This window comes from Schistocerca nitens, chromosome 1, assembly GCF_023898315.1.
Source record: "Schistocerca nitens isolate TAMUIC-IGC-003100 chromosome 1, iqSchNite1.1, whole genome shotgun sequence".
NCBI classification, from domain to species: domain Eukaryota; kingdom Metazoa; phylum Arthropoda; class Insecta; order Orthoptera; family Acrididae; genus Schistocerca; species Schistocerca nitens.
This window is the reverse complement of record NC_064614.1, coordinates 287687155-287708251: the sequence shown is the minus strand read 5'-3', so window position 1 is coordinate 287708251 and position 21097 is coordinate 287687155. Positions and strand designations below refer to the sequence as shown.

The 21097-nt window shown below is 38.7% G+C and overlaps 1 protein-coding gene across 1 annotated transcript in view; it reads right to left on the bottom strand.

Annotated features, from left to right (window-relative positions):
• Positions 1-21097, bottom strand: part of LOC126248206 (protein CREBRF homolog) — an 85252-nt gene that overhangs the window by 47627 nt on the left and 16528 nt on the right. Inside the window, exon 3 of the mRNA XM_049949020.1 lies at positions 19444-19542. Within this exon, the coding sequence (XP_049804977.1) occupies positions 19444-19542 (99 nt within the window). The remainder of the gene's footprint in view (positions 1-19443; positions 19543-21097) is intronic.

The window sequence follows — 21097 nt, the reverse complement described above, 5'->3', positions numbered from 1 at the left end:
CACATCAAAACTCACTAATACGTAAGTGGTTAGTGACTCAAAGTCTTCATTTGTCGTATAAAATCTTCTGAGTTTCAAATGTTATGTTTACATTATCCTATCAAAGGGCTCAGAAGAGAAACCCGATGTTTTGCTAGGTGATATACTGGGGCGCCTATATTGCTCATGATAGGGTGAAGCAGAACCTTTTCCTTATGGATCTTGGGCAGTCAATAAAGTCGTGGTGGAACTGGTGCTTGTACTCTTAAACTCTTTTTAAGATGTTCAGGGAACTGGCTGGATTTGACAAGCGCAGATGTCTTCCATTGAACTGCATTAGTTGGACCCTTCTTTAGCCAGTGATACGCTGAGTCCAGCAGCAACTCCATCACCTTGAAAAAGTAAGATGTTGCAGGCAAAAGAACAGTAGTGTTTCCCTTGTCTGCAGGTAAAATCAATACTTCTGTGTCTTCTCTTAACGAAGAGAGAGCTTTCCTTTCTTCAGTGTTGATATTCTGCTTCGGTGTGGGCATTCTGGTTATGGCTCTGCAAGCTTCTCGCCTTATTTCTTCAGCAGTCTCACTCACAAGTTTCAAGATGCCTTGCTCAATGGCACAGATAAAATCCTTGAGTGGATGCCAAATTTAGTCCCTTTTCCAACACCAATATCGGAGGATCACTTAGTCGTGTATCTTTCTCCAGCAGGGGCACTAGATGTCACCATGCTTTAGGATTCGTCTGCAATGACGATCTAGCCCCATCCCTTGGCACCTGTGCTTTTCTATCGAGTCAGCATATATACTGGAAAGTCATTGCAGCAACATGTCAGTAAGCATCTGAAGAAAACGAGCAGCTGTCTCATTAAAATATTGTGCAGTTTCCACAACATTATCCAACACGACAACCATGAACCAATGAAACAGTTACATTGGGAAAGTCTCAGTTCATTGTTTTGTTTTACTGCTGGAAGGTCTGCTGCATCTGCTACAATTTTTACAAGTCAAAACATTTCTACTGTACATAGTTTTTGTAAATGCTGTAAGTTAATCCTTTGTGTAATAAATTTTTTGACATTAGAACTGAAATTCTGTATTACAATTGGTTTATGGTTTCACGAGATATTCCTTGGCGAGCAATGTTTAAATTTTCTTGCAATGTCAATGTCTACTTGTATTCTGTTTCTTTCTGTTATACGCAGTGATAATGTTCATCATAATGTCACAATTTTGGATCCTGTAGAAGTTTGCCTATTTCTGGGTGTTAGGTATAATATAGTATTCAGATATTCAGTCTTCTTGTATTTTTCTCACTTTCTTCTTTCACCCACATTATTTCACATTTATGTTTTATTCATCTTGCTATGAACGAGGCTGACTTGATGTTGGCTTCCATTCCATTCACTATAAAATTAACTACCCCCCAACATCACATTCACAATAAAACATGAGGAGAAGAACAAAACAAATTTTCTAGATTGAGAAATTGGGAATCACCACTATCAGAAAACCTACAACTACAGGTAGAGCGATCTACAGCAACCTCTGCCATCATAGAAGCAAAAAAGAAGTGTATCTTCAATCTTGCATTAACATACTACGCAAATATTCTCAAGTAACAACAATGGCAAAACAGAAATTGATACATTACACCTGTAGCGCAAAACACTGGAGATAATCCCATGATTGTCGACAAAATTCTTTCCAAAATAAACAAAACAAATAAAAGTAAATTAAAATAAGAAGCTACATTTAAAGAAATTCAAAATAAAGAGATATCCAAATACATTGTTTGACCGCATTGGTGACAAATATCACACAAAATTCAGCACGCCCTACAGAAAACAAATTTAAAAATTGGATTCAGATCAGAGAGCACAGTAAGAACACGAACATACCATTCACTGCAACAAACAGCACAATTTTTCATATCTGGAGGATATAAATTAAAAATGTAATCTTTTTTCAAAGTCTTTACATCAATGAAACAGAGAGAAATTTTAAAATGAGATTCCAAGTACACGATAACACCTTCGGAAAAAATCCCATCACCATTCAGTACACATTTGAGAGAGCTAAATCACGAAACAACACACACAGCACAGTGCAAGTCAGTTCTACACATGGCTGATAAAGGCAAATATCTGAACATTCTTAAGGAACTAGAAACTTTTATTCACATGAAAAAAAGACTGGAGTGGTATTTTAAACAAACAAACTGACCGAAACAACAAACACATTATCAAAAACGTTACAAATATCCTTGTCCAAATAGGAAGCAACATTTTAGACATAACATAATAGACTTCGTACATTTTATATTAACATATTCTACTTTTATTTTAACTATATTTTCATATACTTATTGGCAATGGGTGAAAAAAGAAAAAAAAAACTAAAGATTGTGTGCATTATGTAAACCAAAAAAATTGCTCTAAGCACTATGGGACTTAACATCTGAGGTCATCAGTCCCCTAGACTTAGAACTACTTAAACCTAACTAACCTAAGGACATCACACACATCCATGCTCGAGGCAGAATTTGAACCTGCGACCATAGCAGCAACATGGTTCCGGAATGAAGTGCCTAGAACTGCTCAGCCACAGCGGCCGGCCGTAAACCAAAGAAAAGATACACAACAATCTGACCACAAAATGTGCCACTGATATTATAAAGCACTATTGTCTTCATTTATACTAAAATGTGACTGTACTAGAAACCACATAAAATTAACAGAATATCCGCAAAAACTTCTATGACAGCTTAAAAGTAAAATACAATAAAGTACTAAACAGTCACACACGAAGTTATAAACACGTTCCAACTTCCATAGTGGATCGCCTATGGCATGTATTACATATTATTTTTATGTAACTTCTACAGGCCTGCTGATGATCATGTGCTCAATACCTGTTTGGTAAATTTAAAAAAAAAAATGATAAAAGCAAGCAGCTTTGTATTTACATGCAAATGAAAATATCATTTTCAGCCATATGAAGACTGCACAATACCTCAAATACAAAATGTTAATACCTTTAAGTGTTTTTACCAACAGCTGATAATTCATTCATCATATTTCTGCACTGGACATAAGCCCATTACCAAATGGGTAAACTAGCAATCAGAGTTTATTATGAATGAACTGTACACAGAGAGAAACAAAAAGCCTCCCGGTGCCAAAATCGAAATAGCAATTTTGAACTAAAACAGGTCTCTCTTTAGATACCTCTCAAAATTGTGGATTTTTGCTTTCAAGAATATTATCCTTTTGACTTGGAGAGGAGGAGATGATGATCCACAAACAAAGGAGAATATAATCGGAGCAAATTATTGTGACTGTAAGTGACACACGCTAATTACCTTTAAACCTACAATAGCATCCTTCTAGTTGAACATTTATAAAGTTTTAGCAATGGTAACAATCTCTTTCAAAGAAATTCAAGAATGGGAAACCGGAACCAAAATCCCCCATTCCACCCCACCCCCCCTCTCCCTCCCTCTCTCTCTCTCAAGGTTATTATCAGAAGCCAAAGAATATAAGCAAATATTACACAAAAGGAAAAAAAGGGGATTAACAAAGACAAAAATATCCTTTGTCCCTTTGTGTGTGTGGGTAAATTGATGGCACACAATGTATCAGCCAATTCTATTCCATCAGTTTCTAAATTGTAGGATAAGAAATTTTGATTAAAGGACCTCCAATTCATGTTCTTCACATAAAGCAACTGAGGTGACAGTCATTCACAATATGCAAGTCTGGCTTCAGGGATGATAAATTCCTGGAATGGTTTCTGGTTAAAGTACCCTATTATACCATAATAACTGTGGTACTGGACCCTCCTGGCAGTAACACCCCTCTGTTCTGATATAATAAGGGAAAAAGGACTATATTTATGCTCTTTAAAATGACTAAATATGTGCTCTTCCCAAGTAAGTTATCAAAGCCACATCTACAACTAACAGAATATTTTATTTTTTAATTACAATTGCAGCTTACAGGAACATGAAACATTTCAGATTCTTGAAATTCTGAGGTAGCGAAGCAAAAAGTAGAATTTAACTGTTGTTCTGTAGCATGGCTTTGTACATTCGTTTGTTTGAAGTCAATGACACACCATAATTTTCTGCAGAATGATTCAAACTCACTCAAAAGATACTCAATAACACTACTTCATCTGTATGTAAAAAATCTGTTATTATGACTGTGACAAATAGCAACAAAAATAAAATTCTGAAGTTTCATACTTGTGTGACACTGAAATCTAAAGTTCCGGGAATTCGTACCCAGTCCATCCTAGGACTGTATACAGCCTGAAGGAAGCATGGACTGTCAGGACAAGCTCAGCATTATTTTACCAATACAAACATATTACTTGTACACAATCAATTCAATGTGAAACCACCACCCATATAATTGTCATGTCCACCTCCATATCCACATTGTGTTGGCTGCTATGTGGAGAATTTGGGTTCAATTCCCGGCACTGCCAAGGATTTTTCCTTGGTACGAATACTGGACCAGGTGCACTGAGTCTCGTAAGGCCAAGTGAGGCGGATTTTGAATAAGAAGTAGCAGCTCCAAGATCAAGGTAATCGACAAGGCCAGGAGAGTACCACGCTGAACCCACAATCCTCCACACCGCATCCAATGAGGCCATTGGTACAGGGTAATAACAGCAGTTAGTCAATCCCAATAAGTCCAACAGGACCAGATCAAGGAGTTTTGTTTATACTACAATCATCGTTATGTTACTTGAGATCCACTGCTGGATGAAGGTCTCCTCCAGACTTCTCCATACATCACTGACCTCTCTCTCTCTCTCTCTCTCTCTCTCTCTCTCTCTCACACACACACACACACACACACACACACACACACACACACACTACAAGCGCACATTTTCCGATGCTTCTTCCCGCCGTCCACTAGTCTGCAGTCTCCGTCTTCTTATGTATATTGGGATCTGGAAAGAACTTCTTTGCTCCACCTACCATCAATTCACATCACAACTTGTCCTGTCCACTCCATTTCACTTTCAGTACAATGAGTTCCTCTCCAGTATGTACTATTATTCAAATTCTTTTCTCCTGTGAATCTCTGTAATGATAAACATAACGCTCTCCTACATGAATGTGTGGTACCTGTTCTTTTGAACGTGTCTGAAAGAACAAACAGCACACATTTATATAATTGATATGCCTCAATGGGCAACGGATCCACAACCATCAGTTCAGATGCACATTTACATTAGACTTCTGCAGCGGGAATTTAAAATTAGTGAGCAAGGAGGACATGGATGGGGACTGTGGATAAGAGTTGGTGCTGGGTGGAAATGTAGAAAACAAGGTGACAGGATTTTGAACAATAAACTGTATATCGTATGCACAACACATCACTCTCAGTCATCTATGGGTGCCACTTCATTCGAAAGTTGTTATGTAAATAACTACCACAATGACTTGAGACGTATACCTTCCATACATCGTGTCAGCACATGACTCTTAAGTACACAGCAGTGCTGGGTTCTCACCATACAAGACAATATACGGTAGAAAGATGCCTTCATCTTTGGAGGTAGTTATGCCTACACTCTGGAGAAATGGGGACAAAAAAATGCACGAAAATATTATGCTTTGTGAGACAAAAGATGAAAAAAGCAAATACGAAAGTGCTAGAGTGACAGGAACAGATGGGACATGTATTAGTAATTTACCAAAAGGGTTCTGCTAATGTATCCCTAAACACCTAAGGGTAAAACAAAGTAGTTTCTGAAATGATACCAAGGATTGTATCAAGGTCATAGAAATGGCGCTGCATTGCAATTTGCCAATGAAAACATCCACTGGGCATTGGGGACGTGTTAAGCCACTTAGAGGGGCTGTAGATGCTTTGCCAAAAGTACCATTATCATCACCAGCATGAGCTGTTAAATCTAGGAGTAAGAAAATGAGAGAGGAAGCTGATGATCAAGGTGTGCAGGAAGTGGCTTATGCATTTAGATCACATCACTAAATAACAATGTAAAATGTTTTATGAAGTGTTTTTGGGATAGTGTTTTAATATATTCAGAGTATATTACGAGTATATGTTGTTATTAACCCTGTATTGCTACTGGTGGATCTCCAGGACCCTGACTTGTGTGAACGATTCATTTTCATTTGGTTCGCACCACTGCACACGAGCAGCGTTCCTTGTAGCTTCCTACCTGATGCAGCTGTGTCATTTGCTCATCAAGTGACAGTGTAAGTGCAATGTCTAGGAGTGATTATAGCATGTTTGTTTGGGTCTGCCAGACTGACCACAGCAAGCAGGTGTACTTGTTGGAGCTATAGGACCCAGAGTAGCAATGATGGTATCATTTGTTCCAACACAAATGCGTTTGAAGCACACATTCAAACTGCTGAATCAGCCTATTTATTTCAGACGAGGGCTATAATGGATGTAACAGAAGATCTGTGTAACGATTCACTGCGATATGAAATCGTTAGTGATGAATCAGGTGATGAAGGTGGAGACGTAGACGTCGAACTATATAGTGAACACAATACGGAAAGCGACGAAAGTGGGAATGACAGTGATGGATGTCAGAACAATAAGAAATATTTTGTTGGTAAGGACAAGCGTACTAAATGGATGAAAGACATGCTTACTTCTCATATCAGAACGAGGTCACATAATATTCTGTCACATATTCCTAGTGTGAGGGGAATGGCAAAGAATAAAAGGACAGATGTAGAAATATGGCGGCTGTTTTTCACAGATGAAATAATAATGGATGAAGTAGTGATACATACTAAGCAATGTATTGAATCCGCTAAGTCGAGGTACTCTTCGTCTCAGACCTTCATTCATGAGGCAGATAAAGGTGAAATTGAAATGGGACAGAGATGGAACAGGATTGGAATTATTCTACTCTACAACGACTCTACAGAGATTCAGGTTTCTCGCACAGTGTCTGAGATTTGATAAGTCAACAACGTCCAACAGGCGAAAAGAGGATAAATTGGCTACTATAAGAAATATATTTGATTTGTTCACCAAAAGCTGCATACAACACTATTCTCCTGGAGAATATGTCACTGTAGATGAAATGTTTGTCAAATTTCGAGGACGGTGTAGTTTTAGAATACACATTCCTTCCAAACCTGGCACATATGCAATAAAAGTGTTCAATCTAGCTAATGCAAGAACAGTGTACATGTCAAATTTGAAAGTTTATTTAAGTGAGCAACCAGATGGACTGCGTAAGTTGAGTAATCATGCAGCTGATGTTGTCAAAAGGTTGTGTAATCATATTTCCAAAACATCAAGCAACATAATGATGGATAACTGGTTTACGAGCTATGAACTGGCCCTGTCACTTCTCAAAGACCATAAATTAACACTTTTGGGAACAGTAAGGAAGATGGAAATTCCCCCAGAATTCGCGAACACAAGAGATGGAAATGCTTTTACAAGTATCTTTAGCTTTCAGAAGACATTCACATTAGTGAGTTATGTACCAAAGAAAAACAGGTGCCTACTTCTAATGAGTACTATGCACCACGACAACAAAATAGATGCAATAACTAGGGAAGAAATGAAGCCGGAGATGATAACTCTGTATAATGCTACTAAGGGTGGGGTAGATTTAGTAGATCATATGTGTGCCACCTATGATGTAGCAAGAACAACTAGAAGGTGGCTGTTGGCCTTATTCTTTTGCTTACTGAATTTAGCAGGCATAAATAGTCTCGTCATCTTCAGAGCTAACAACCAGGGGGAGACCAAGAGGAGAGAATTTCTGAAATCGCTTGGGAGGGCTCTTGTCGGAGGCCAATTACTACACAGGGCTGGCAGTAAGCATATCAACCGACCTCTCAAAAGATCTGTCAACAGACTGGCGGGGGTCGAACAGCAAGAAGATGGGAGTGTGAACTAGAGTACAGTGTCTAAGAGAGGATGGTTTGAAGATAGCAAAATGCAATATATTTGTTACAAATATTCTAAGTTTGTGTGTCTCTAAAAACATTCAAGTTAAATTTGTAAAGACTGCATGTAGTGGCCTGGTGTGGTAAAACATGTGGAAACAGTATGTTCCAAAGACATTGTGGAGACTCTCTGTTTACTTACAATATTTTCGTACATGTTTTCTACTCATCTGTTCAGACCTGAATTTGGTTTTTGTAGCTTTCACTGTTCTAATCTGTGTGCTATGGCACATGACAGTCGTATTGTGTACTCATTTTTGTCCTGTACAGTATGTAAGTGTTAGAATCACTGTCTAATTTGCTTAAGTAGTAATAAAGAACAACAATTTACTCAAACCCAAAGCAAAACACATTTGTTTACATCATCTAGACAACATAATGTGAATGTGAAGCTCTTTTGTGCTCCCTATCCTTAACAACTCAGACTGATATGCAGGTCGGGTCTGCGAGACCTCTTGTAGCAACAGTGGTACAAACGAACACAGTAGGAATGCAGGGTTAAATGTTCTTGTTTTCAGTGTTTTTTACAGTAGTGTCTGTACAGGTTGTAAGGCTACGGTATGAGATACTGTCGAACAATGTAAGTCCATTAGTGACTCCTGTATGCATACTTTTTGAAAAGGGGAGGGAAACTGATGCAAATTCCTTTCTCTCAGGTGGCATATCTCAGAGAGCATCCCCATCTAGTGTCTTAATTCTGATGATTTTTCCATCTCTTCAGGGGCGAAGTAGTGAACACACTACAAAAAGCAGACACTTTAAGCAGAACTGTTGTTTTCAAGACAAACAGACATCACACTAACTAGTCACCATTGGATGTTAAGATTGGACTATAATATGTGGAAGTGAGAAATGAAATACAAAGATTGGTGGAGACATTTGCCAAGTTAGTAAGCAAGCAGAGAAAGGGAAACTGTTGACGTAAGTGCAGGGAGAATATTGGGGAGCGAGGTGGGGAGGGGGGGTGACTTTCATGCAATAAGTTGAGAAAGCATTTATGTTAAATATAGTGGACTTGTTACCACAAAAGCTGATACGAAAAAAGGGGATGGTTAGATGTAGGCAGGAAGCTACCACACAGTGTTTGGTACTTGGACAGCGACAACGTTCAAGAGTTGAACAGTATGCTGGGATAAGTACAAGCAGTGGCAGAGGCAAACATGTTGCATCTAGAGCTTGGTGTGTTGAATCACACTAAGATAGTGCACAGAATTGACATGACATACACTGAAGAGCCAAAGAAACTGGTACAACTGCCTAATATTGTGTAGGGTCCTCGCGAGAGCCCAGATGTGCCACAGCATGACATGGCATGGACTCAATCAATGTCTGAAGTAGTGTCGGAGGGAACTGACACCATGAATCCTACGGGGCTGCCCATAAATCCATAAGAGTACGAGGAGTTGGAAATTTCTTCTGGACAGCACATTGCAAAGCAATCCTGATATGCTCAATAATGTTCATGTCTGGGATGTTTGGTGGCCAGCGGAGATGTTTAAACTCAGAGAGTGTTCCTGGGGCCACTCTGTAGCAATTCTAGACGTATGGGGGTATCACATTGTCCTGCTGGAATTGCCCAAGTCTGTCGGAATGCACAACTGACATGAATGGATGCAGGTGATCAGACAGGATACTTACATAAGTGTCACCTGTCCAAGTCATATCCAGATGTATCAGGAGACCCACACCACTCCAACTGCACATGCCATTACAGAGCCTCCACCAGCTTGAACAGTCCCCTGCTGATTTACAGGGTCCATGGATTCATGAAGTTCGCTGACCCTTGTCGGTCACCCAGCATTCAAATCTGCAGTGATTTGCAGACGGGTTGCACTTCTGTCACGCTGAATGATTCTCTTCAGTCTTTGTTGGTCCTGTTCTTGCAGTATCTTTTGCTGGCTGCAGTGATGTCAGAGATTTGATGTTTTACTAGATTCCTTATATTCACAGAACACTCGTGAAATGGTCATACAGAAAAATCCTCACTTCATTGCTATGTCGGAGGCGCTGTGTCCCATCGCTAGTGCGGCGACTATAACACCGTGTTCAAACACACTTAAACCTTGATAATCTGCCACTGTAGCAGCAGTAACCGATCTAACAACTGCACCAGACACTTGTTACAGCAGGCGTTGCTGACCAAAGGACCGTATTCTGCCTGTTTACATATATCTGTATTTGAATACGGATGCCTATACCAGTTTCTCTGGTGCTTCAGTGTACAAGGAATACAACATAAACAATAAATGATGACTTGGATAAGATGCAAACTCAGCAAAATTCAATGAATGAAAGAATGGTTGTAGCAACGTTACTACACTCTCTGGCAGATAATCATGCAAGGATTGAATTTGCAATACTGTAAGAAGTACTTCATCATGTGGTGCATGGACAATTAAGTCCTACGCTGTTGCCAACACAGCAGTTCCTAATCAGACTATGAAAAGTACATTGAGAGGTACCCACAGAGTTGCAACAAATAAAGGGACCAACGGAACAAAGTCTGCCACTATTCCAGCAACTGTCAAAATATTGAATTAACATAGATGTAGCAATAGTACATGTGTTGATGCAGTTCCCAGTGGTGGGTACGAATGCACGCTGCAAATGCTTCGCAGTAGGCCTACATCCCTTCCCGATGAAATGGAAGACTGAAGGAAAACCTGCCACCACAACCTTATTTTAAGAAAGTGGGTGTGCATTGGGTTTATAACAGAACAGTGATAATGTCCACATCCATTGAGTGTTGTCGAGATCTAACCTGTTTATTTAATAATTTTTGTAAAAGTTTAATTAGAATGGTAGATGCATGATTAAATTATTGTTCTTGAATTAAGAATATAAAACAAATCATTTCTGTACACTCTTAGCTCCTCCTTAACTTGGTATTAATTATCATTATGTAAAGTGTAATAGTGTGTCAGAAAGACGGAAGCCATTAGACCTGAGGGCGGTCAAGCTTTTGCCTTTGTTGTTTGTGTTTGGTGAATGCCTTTTTGACATGGGAAAAGGCAAAGATAGCAGATCCAGCAGACACTGTTGAGATAGGGGTAACAGCTAGCCTTGTCACATTCTATTTGTGAGAAAACCTTTTATGTGGAAAAAAGTTTACCACAGACAGACTGAGCAGTGAAGGCAGGCAACCTACATTAAATTTTATCAATGCTGAGTGCAACAGCAGCAAAAGTAGCTGCTATGATATAATCAATTCATCGATACAGCGTATTAAACATCTTGGGTGTGTCTCTTCGCTGCAGTACTTGAATAAATTTGTTGGCATAAAATCATCCCCCCCCCCTTTCTCTATCTACCCCCACCCCCACCCTCTCTCTCTCTCTCTCTCTCTCTCTCTCTCTCTCTCTCTCTCTCTCTTCCTTCCTTCCTTCCAATACTAAATTGGTGATCCCTTGATGTTTCAGAATGTGACCTATCAACCAATCCATTCTTCTGGTCAGGCTGTGCAACAAATTTATTTTCTCCCCAATAACTCCTCATTAGTTAAGTGAACTAACCATCTTATCTTCAGCACTCTTCTGTAGCACCACGCTTCAAAAGATTCTATTCTTTTCTTACCTAAACTGTTTATTGTCCATGTTTTACTTCCATACATGGCTACACTCCATACAAATACTTTCAGAAAAGACTTCCTAACACTCAAATCTATATTCAATGTTAACAAATTTCTCTTCTTCAGAAATGCTTTTCTTGTCATTGCCAATCTACATTTTATATACTCTCCACTTTGCGCATCATCAATTATTTTACAGCCCAAGTAGCAAACCTCATCTACTACTTTAAGTGTCTCATTTTCTAATCCAATTCCCTTTGCATCACCTGATTTCATTCGACTATATTCCATTAACCTTGTTTTGCTTTTGTCGAAATTCATCTTATATACACCTTCTGAGGTACTGTCCATTCCATTCAGCTGCTCTTCCAAGTCCTTTGCTTCGACAGAATTACAATGTCATCAGCAAACATTCTCCCTGGACTTTAATTCCTACTCCAAATTTTTCTTTGATTTCCTTCACTGCTTGCTCAATGTACAGAATGAGTATCACATCTCAATCACTGCTCCCTTTTCATGCCCCTCGACTAACAACTGCTATCTGGTTTCTGTTCAAGTTGTCAATAGCCTCCCACTCCTTGTATTTTACCCTTACTAGCTTCATAATTTCAAAGACAGTATTCCCGTCAACATTGTCCAAATATTTCTCCAAGTCTGCAAATGCTATAAACATATGTTTGCTTTTCCTTAACCTATCTTCTAAGATAACACGTACGGTCAGTATTGCCTCGTGTTTGCCTACATTTCTCCAAAATCTAAACTGATCTTCCCCAAGGTCAGCTTCAACCAGTTTTTCTATTCTTCTGTAAAGATTTTGTGTTAGTATTTTGCAACTAGTATGACCTATTAAACTGATTGTTCCGTAATATGCACACCTGTCAGCTCCTGCTCTCTTTGGAACAGGAATTATTATATTCTTCTTGGAATCTGAGGGTATTTGGCCTGTCTCATACATCTTGCACGCCAGATGGAAGAGTTTTGTCATGGCTGGCTCTCCGAAGCCTATTAGCAGTTCTGATAAGATGTCGTTTACTCCCGGGAGCTTGTTTCAACTTACTTCTCTGTCAAATTCTTCTGCAGTATCATATTTCCCATCTCATATTCATCTATGTCCTTTTCCATTTCTATAACATTGTCTTCAAGTACGTCTCCCTTGTATAGACCCTCTAAATACTCCTCCCACATTTCAGATTTCCCTTCTTTGCTTAGGACTGCTTTTCCATCTGAGCTCTTGACATTCATCCTCAGTTGGCTTCACTATTTTAACTTGTAAAGCTACCCATTCATTTTCTACTCTATTTGTTTCCCTTTTTCTAGTCAGCTGTTGCCTACAGCTCCTTCTGAAACTCTTAACAACCTCTGGTTCTTTCGACTTATCCAGGTCCCATCTCCTTAATTTCCTACCTTTTCCCCAATTCTTCACTTTTAATCTACAGCTCATACCCAATACTTTGTGGTCAGAGTCTACATCTGCCCCCGGAAATGTCTTACAATTTAAAATCTGTTTCTGAAATCTCTGTCTTAACATTAGATAACAGCTAAACCGCAGAAGATAGTATGTTGATTGTTTAAAACTAATCTTGTAACTCAGCGATATAACAAGAATAGATTGCTGCGCACCATACAGAGGAGGTACTGAGTTGCAGACAAGCACAATGAAAATGACTGCTAAAATATTAAACTTTCAAACAATGTTCTTCTGAAATCTCACACACACACACACACACACACACACACACACACACACACACTTGTGAGAATGTGTGTGTGTGTGTGTGTGTGTGTGTGTGTGTGTGTGTGTGTGTGTGTGTGTTTTCTGTTTCAGGTGAAAGACTTTGTCAGAAAGCTTAATATCTTAGCAGCCTTTTTCATTGTGTCTGTCTATGACTCAACACCTCCTCTACTGGGTAAGTAACAATCTGTCCTTTTCATTATGTTATCATTCCATCCAGGAATTCCCAACCGTTAAAAAAAAAAAAAAAAAAAAATCTGTTCCTAATAGGTTCAGTAAATATTTTGGCTTTACAATGGGAAGGCTGTCACCAGAATGGTTACAGTACTGTTACAGTTTTGGAGAATTTCCTTATTGCCCTGAAACTGATTTTTAAGTTTCACTGTTTTTCTCTTCCATTTTGATTGGAATATCATCATCTCCATTTTTCTTGTTTGTTAACCAGTTGGTATTAATTTGTCAAGAAACCAGATCACACGCATTTTCAGGACAAAATGTGCTGTGTAAACTGATATGTTAAGGAAGAAGCAATACACACTGTGCATCAGGCAAACCTTCAATAGATGCCCAGGTAACGTTTTGTAAGAAAATGTCAAGAGCACATTGAATGGAGGATCTAACTTTGACCTCTAACTCCTCTACAGAAGCTGTACACTACCAGCAATACCTTCCACTGAGACACAATAATGGTCTAAATTTTCAATTGGAACACAAGAGTTCACAACAGTTCCATATAATGCATAATAGCCTGTGTCTATTTTAAGTCAAATCCGCAGCTGCCTGAAAGTAGGATATGTTGCGAATCCAGAAATCACCATCTGTATTCTTGTTGCCACAATAGCAACAAAACAAGCTGAAAACACGATATTATTTATAAGCTTCACTTGTAGGACATGAAGCCATTACTGTGTTGTTATGTGTCAGTAATGTATAATACACACTACTTGAATTCTGCAGTCAAAGGCACATTATACTGGGCACAAAATAGTGAAAACCAATATTTATACTGAAATTCACATGCTGTGTGACGTAGTAGCAAATGAAAACAGTGATCTAGGAAGTGCAGAGCCTCTTTTTCCAGTGCATGATCATTTTTTGTTTATTTACTTATTTATTTATTTGTTTTTGTCCTCGGGCTATCAATTTCAGTCAAAGTAATAATTGACAGACGTGTTTAAAACATATACTAATACTTTAAAGTCCGATCTGAAGACGGTCACCAATGACAGAAATCAAAAGTCTGAGAACAAATTTTTGTTTTGTCACAGACTGGAGTAAAAGGAACTATACTGGAAGTGGTCAGTACCAGCTAATAAAACTGTGTTTTTTGATGTCTGAGTTCAGTGCACAACGTCAGCATTTCTTAGCTACATTAGTGAATACTACAAGACTACATTCACTACTGTTTTGCACAAACAACTACACTCTCGATACCAGCCATATTTTTGGCACTCAGAAGATTTCCCACCATATGCAGATTCCAAATAATTCATGTCCAGTAACTTATATTCCCACAAACTGTAGCAGAACATAGCAAAATATGGAATATACAGCAGTGTAAATAATTAGATGAAGCAGTCTCAGATATGAAGAATAAGATACTACAAAAATCCATCCTGCAAGTGGTATGAAGTGCATAAAAAAAATTAATAACTGTAAAGCATTGTGATATTGCACCCTCCTCCTTCTACCATCAGTATCATTACAAAGCAGAATTCAGTCATTTACAGCCTTACAGCGATACAGTAGTTAATTATGATCCTTACATTTCCAGAATTAGTTTGAAACTGACTACATCTATCGTATGTTACAAGTGTTATCTTGGTTTATAGCAAATTCAGCAGCTTTTTTATATCTGACTACATCCAGGATGAAATTATGAACTGCATTAATACTAAGTGTTGTAAACTGCTACATCTTACTCATCCAGAAACTGAACAAGAACAAAATGACGTGAACCACATCACATTTTCATCGTTTTCATGACATTGATGTTCATACATCTATCAACTAACATTTCTACTACGTAATATCCATCCTTTCTGACTGCTGTGATGGATGTTTCTGATGACTTGACCACAAATGTCTAACTCTGTCCACAGCCAAAAGCCACTGACTTTCCAGCAGGACAACCTGGTACTATGGTTCACACTACTGGAGAGTCATTTTCTCTTGATCCATATCACAGCTGACAAATCAAGACACAACTATACAACTGCCACCCTCAATGAATACTGGGCATGGAAGTACACAGCATCTTTGCCTCGTCCCACACTGCAGACAAATGTAATAGCATCAAACACATGCTGGTCAGCTGTTTGTCACAATGAGAGGCTAAGCAGCTCAACAAGACCCTGTGAAAGAAAAATAAGAGCAATCACATGCCATCTCAACTACTTTGTCATCTTCAAACACTAGCTGCTAAGATAATGAATGAAGGTTTAATCTGCCAGGAAGTTTCAATTCAGTAACACTCCACTGCAGAGCAAAGACTCATTCTGGAAACAATCCCCCAGACTGTAGCTAAGCCATGTCTCTACAACATCCATTCTTCCAGAAGTGCTAGTCCTGCGAGGAGTGTAGAACTATTGTGAAGTTTGGTACATAAGAGATCAGATATTGGTAGAAATAACACTGTGAAAGTGGGTGGCAAGCCATGTTTGGATAGCTCAGCCAATATGGCACTAGTCCACAAAAGGCAGAAAGTCCCAGGTTCAAGTCCTGGTCCAGCGCACAGTTTTAATCTGCCAGGAAGTTTCAGTGAATGAAGACAACTTGAAAATCTTTACGGTGTATGCCACAGACTTTGATGCATAGAACTTGATTGTGGAGATGTACCCCTCCACAGGCGACACAACTTTGTTGAAGAAGATAAGAGCATTTCATTACAGCATTCCAGACAATAAGCCCCAGCCAAACACCACAAATGTGGCATTTGACAAATACGGACTAGCATTCAGCAACCACAAAACAGAGTTGATAGTATCAGAAAAAGGTTTTATACTGAAGCTCAACAATGCTGCCCACCTTGCAACACAGCATTTGTAGACAAGAATCATTAGTGATGGCAACTAACTGAATACACAAAAAATGTCAACTATTTATAATGGAAGATACAACAAAATTGCAATTCCTTATCGACAGAGGTGTCGACATGTCAGTATATTCCAGGCTTATCCAATGCAAATTAGTAAAGACTGTATCTATCTATACATCACAAACAGCTGAACTAATTAAGACTTATCACATTAAGTGCCATACAAAAATTATATATATATATATATATATATATATATATATATATATATATATATGTGTGTGTGTGTGTGATGGTGAAAAACCCACCTTGTTGTTTCCATAATACAGCAAAAAATCATTTTCATCACCTACAGGTGGAGGAACAAAAGACTGCAAGGAGAGTAGCAATAAAAGAAAAACACATTACTTATAAGACATGACAAATGAAACAGAGGGGGTTTGGCAGATATACTATGAAATTTTGAGAGATTACTTTGTTAAAAAGCAATAAAAAATCAAATCACATCGCCAGTAACAAAACAATCTTACTTGTAAAACTTTTTTCATTTATTTGTAAAAATAAAATTGCAGAAAATGTGACTTATCAATCGCATTTATTACAGAAGATGCCAATGGCACTGCAGAACATTGCAGACCGAGTGGTGTATTGCTTCCTCTAATTGTTCAGTATTCCTACAGCAATGTGAGTAGACCTCATCATACAGAACCATGATTATCATCCATCTGACATCATTTGCCAGATAAAAGTGTCCACTTGATTTCTCCATCGACTACAGTCTACTACACTACACACCCATGCTGCTCCTGCATGTTTTCTATTTCCATCTACCCACATTCCATTACAGTCTCAGCTTGTCTTTCTTTGCTCTACAAATACAGCAAGGAACATCCATGATTCCTTTATCATTCTTTTGCCTCACTAGATGTCCAGCCCGTCCCCATTTCCCTTTCATTATAGTCATAAGTTCCACTCCAGTCAAGTTCCTTGTCAATGTCCCCATTCCACATGTAATTCCAATATACATCTCTCCATTGTTTGCTGAGCAACCCTCAGTTTTTCACAATAAAGAGTCCATTATACCAGTCAACAAACATAAAAAGGTCAATTAGTGCTAAAATGTCATGTAGTCACACACATTGTACAGTGGTAGAGGGGAATGTCATGAAAAACATACTAAAAATCCTGACCTGTGAGGTGTGTGTGGGTGTCGGAGAGTGTTTAAAGGTCACTTTTCTACATTTGACTGAATAACTTGAAAACTGTAGCTTCTAACAAAAATGTTTCCTACAGTAAAGTTTCTACTCATTTTTTTTCTCTGGAAATAGTTTCTGCAGTGCAAGAGGTGGAAAAATTGCAGATTATTAGAAATGGCGTTTTAATGTATGAAATTAATGTTTATTATTAAATGATGTGGGTTAAGGACAAATACTTAATGTATGTACCACTTCTAAGTGCAGTAGAGCCACATTAAGAGATAAAACTATGTTCTAGTGGTGTAACAGGGTGAAGCAGGTAGGAGGGTAGAAGTATGAGGATAGGTAGGGCGCCAGATTGGTATCATGCAGTTCTCTCCATCATAGGTCTGCAAACTAAAGAGCAGGTAGTGATTACCCATTTTATCTACCCCACTATGCCACAAGAAAAACTACACGGTGTTTCACAAAGTTATACAAACCCTCTCTTACGAATCTCTAGGGACGAAGTGCACAGACATGCCAGGAAAGTGTATATTTTCCACAAAGTGCATTAACACTGCATAGGACGCATACATGAGTTACTAATAACACTACCGCAAGAAAGCATGAGGACAGAATATACATTAATCTCTGCACACTGTTTTCCACTGCTAGAGTGGTAACTGATTCTTAGTCATCCTGTTCAGCAACTACAGTATTCTTCTGGGGAAGGCAGTTTCCCCACCACAAGCACTGCTTCCTTTTCATGTTACAGACAGACTATCTCTCCAGCATTTCCTGCCCAGACTCTTACGTGAGTAGACAGACTAACGTCAATGAGTCTGTGTTTGTATAGCGGAATTCCTTTCAGTTTATTAAGTGAATACTTATTTGCAATTGTTAAATAGGCTTTTATGTAAAATATGTTCCTACAACAATGCTGAGAAGTGTATAATCTGAGTTACTGACTGTTGTCTGTGACCTCGGTAGTGTTGGTAGGAAATATATTCGAATGGTAAATGTAGCACTTTGTTGCTGTTTATTGTTGACAGCATAATGTAAGGCCGTGTAACTGTGTTGTTGTCACTTGGTGGTGAATTAATGAAAGGCCAGAGAGTTACTGCATTTCTCTCACCATTACCGGGAACTGAATAAATGATTTCCATTCAGTAACTGCCGGAACTTGTAGCGTGGCCTGCACTGACACTTACCATAGATCCACATTGTGTCTCAAATGGAGGTGTCAATATTCAAGTCTACAACATGATGCTGCTATAATGCAGTGCTTGACTTATGATGAAATACAACAGCTAGGTGACCTTCCATTGCAGAGGGAAAGAGTTTAAGCCTCTTTAGATTTTGAGAAAGCTGAGGCTGGCATCATTCATTTGATACTCCTCATGCTGTGAAAAGTATTCCAGTCAGAAATGGTGGATACAATGAAAACAAAGTGTCAAATACATAGTGACAACACGTTACACTTGAGAATGGCTCTTCAGTGGTAGAAAGTTGGCAGCTCCAGCTGTTGACCATTTTTACATAATAGCACACTTGACAACTGCCAATAAGTACCCACTCAGTAAAATGAAAATAATTCCACTATGTTACACACACTCAGTGGAGTTATTCTGTCTATTCACATAAGATTACTGGAGAGGAAATGCTGGAGAGATACAGTCTGTCTGTATACTAAAAATGAACAGCGCTTGTGTTGGGAAAAGTTGCCTCTACTGGAAGAGTGCTACAATTGTGCTATGATTCCTGTACTGGATGACTATGAATCAATCATAAACCAGTAAAGAATTCTTTAAATATTTTTCAAATAACAAAGTTTCCTCAGCAACCTTACATGGCACATGGTATCATGAGATTTAAATTAGATCTAGTATCAAACAGTAATTACTTTAACTTCATAATCATTTATTATCAGTCAGTCTCAGTTAAGCTGTAGTAACTGGGATGTTTAAAGATATACACACACCTGCATCTGAAGAGAAGTCCTCATAATGATCGCTGTCATCTTCAGAGTCAAACCCCTCGTCATGAGAAAATTCATGAGACTCGGGGCTTAAAATACCACCTGCAGAAACAAACAATAAAAATTAGACGGGATATTGTTAACAAGCACTAATAGATCAATGTAAGCATCCAAAGTTTTTAATGTAGGAAGTAAAATGTCGTTTTTCTTGCTGTAGGACACCATTTAATTAATCGTAAAAAACATGGAAACCATCTGCCAGTTTTTTTTTATTAGCCCAGTGTTGCATAAATACAAGACAATCATCAGAAATTTTTTGTCACCTCGCACCACAACAAATACGACAGAGACCACTACACATCAGATCTTATTAGCAAAAGGAAACACCAGGTATAACTTCAATATGTTCTGTATGTGATTCCTTCAGCTACAGAAACAGGCTCTAATATGACCACAGTGAATATCCGAAAAAGGGAGAGATGAAAAAGTGTCAAACTACAACACACTGTATATGATAACTGAGGATTTAAAATTATATGATTCAGGTACCTTGGCTCTGTAACCTCAATCTTTCACTGATTCAACTATCTACCAAAGTGCACTGCCATGTCTCATCACCTATGTCTGTCTTCAACATTCTGTTCAATACTGTAGCTTCTTTACATGTGACAATTTCAGTGCTATGAACTACTACCTTACACTCTTCCAATCAATTTAGCCTACACACTGTAACTAATCTGGCAGACATAATTATTTCCCATTTTACAGTACAGCCTTATCACCCTCAAACCAGGTCACTAAATGTAATATGTTTGTTCAATCTGTGAATCCAATGCTGCAAAAGATTTTTTATACTCATCTGCAGTGGTGGCTCGGATCTCCTCCCTGAAATTGATTCTCTCACTTTCTTATCTGCTTCTGTGACATCAAATCAGTGTTTTACCAGACTCCTCTTTTATGGAAACACAAAGAAGTTGGATAGAGCCATGGCACGTGAGTAACATGTGTAGGGCCGTTTTGGCCAAAAACTTGTGCAAAGTGATGGCTGTGCGACCAGCAGAATTGTCATTGCGGGAAAGCCCTTATCCACATAGGACCTTATTTTGGCGCTCATCGCTGCACTATCTCTGATACCTCCAAATACAAAACTGATTAACAGTCTTGGTTGGTTGGTTTGGGGGATTAAAGGGACCAGACTGCGACGGTCATCGGTCCCTTTTTCCAAAAAATTAAAACCACCCAAAGAGAAGAAAAACGAACAGCAGGAAAAACGTCAGACGACACAGGACAAGAAAAACTCCTACAGAGATCAGACAAGACAAATTAAAATCACACAGAGTGTGATGGTGGTTGGCCGACCATAGAGATAAAAAGGAAAAGCCAACCACCGAGAACACATTAAAAACCCAGCGTAAAATCGTAGGCCAATGGCCAGAATCAACACAAAAGAAAAGAACAAACACTCAGAGTAAACGATAAAACCCCCTGCCCAAATAAAACGTAAAACTAAGCCAACCATAACAGAGTCATCAGATAAAAGGGCAAGGAGCGTATCAGGCAGCGCAAATGTCTGCCTGACCACAGCTAATAGGGGGCAGGCCAACAAAATGTGGGCCACTGTCAAAGCCGCCCCACAGCAACATAGAGGAGGGTCCTC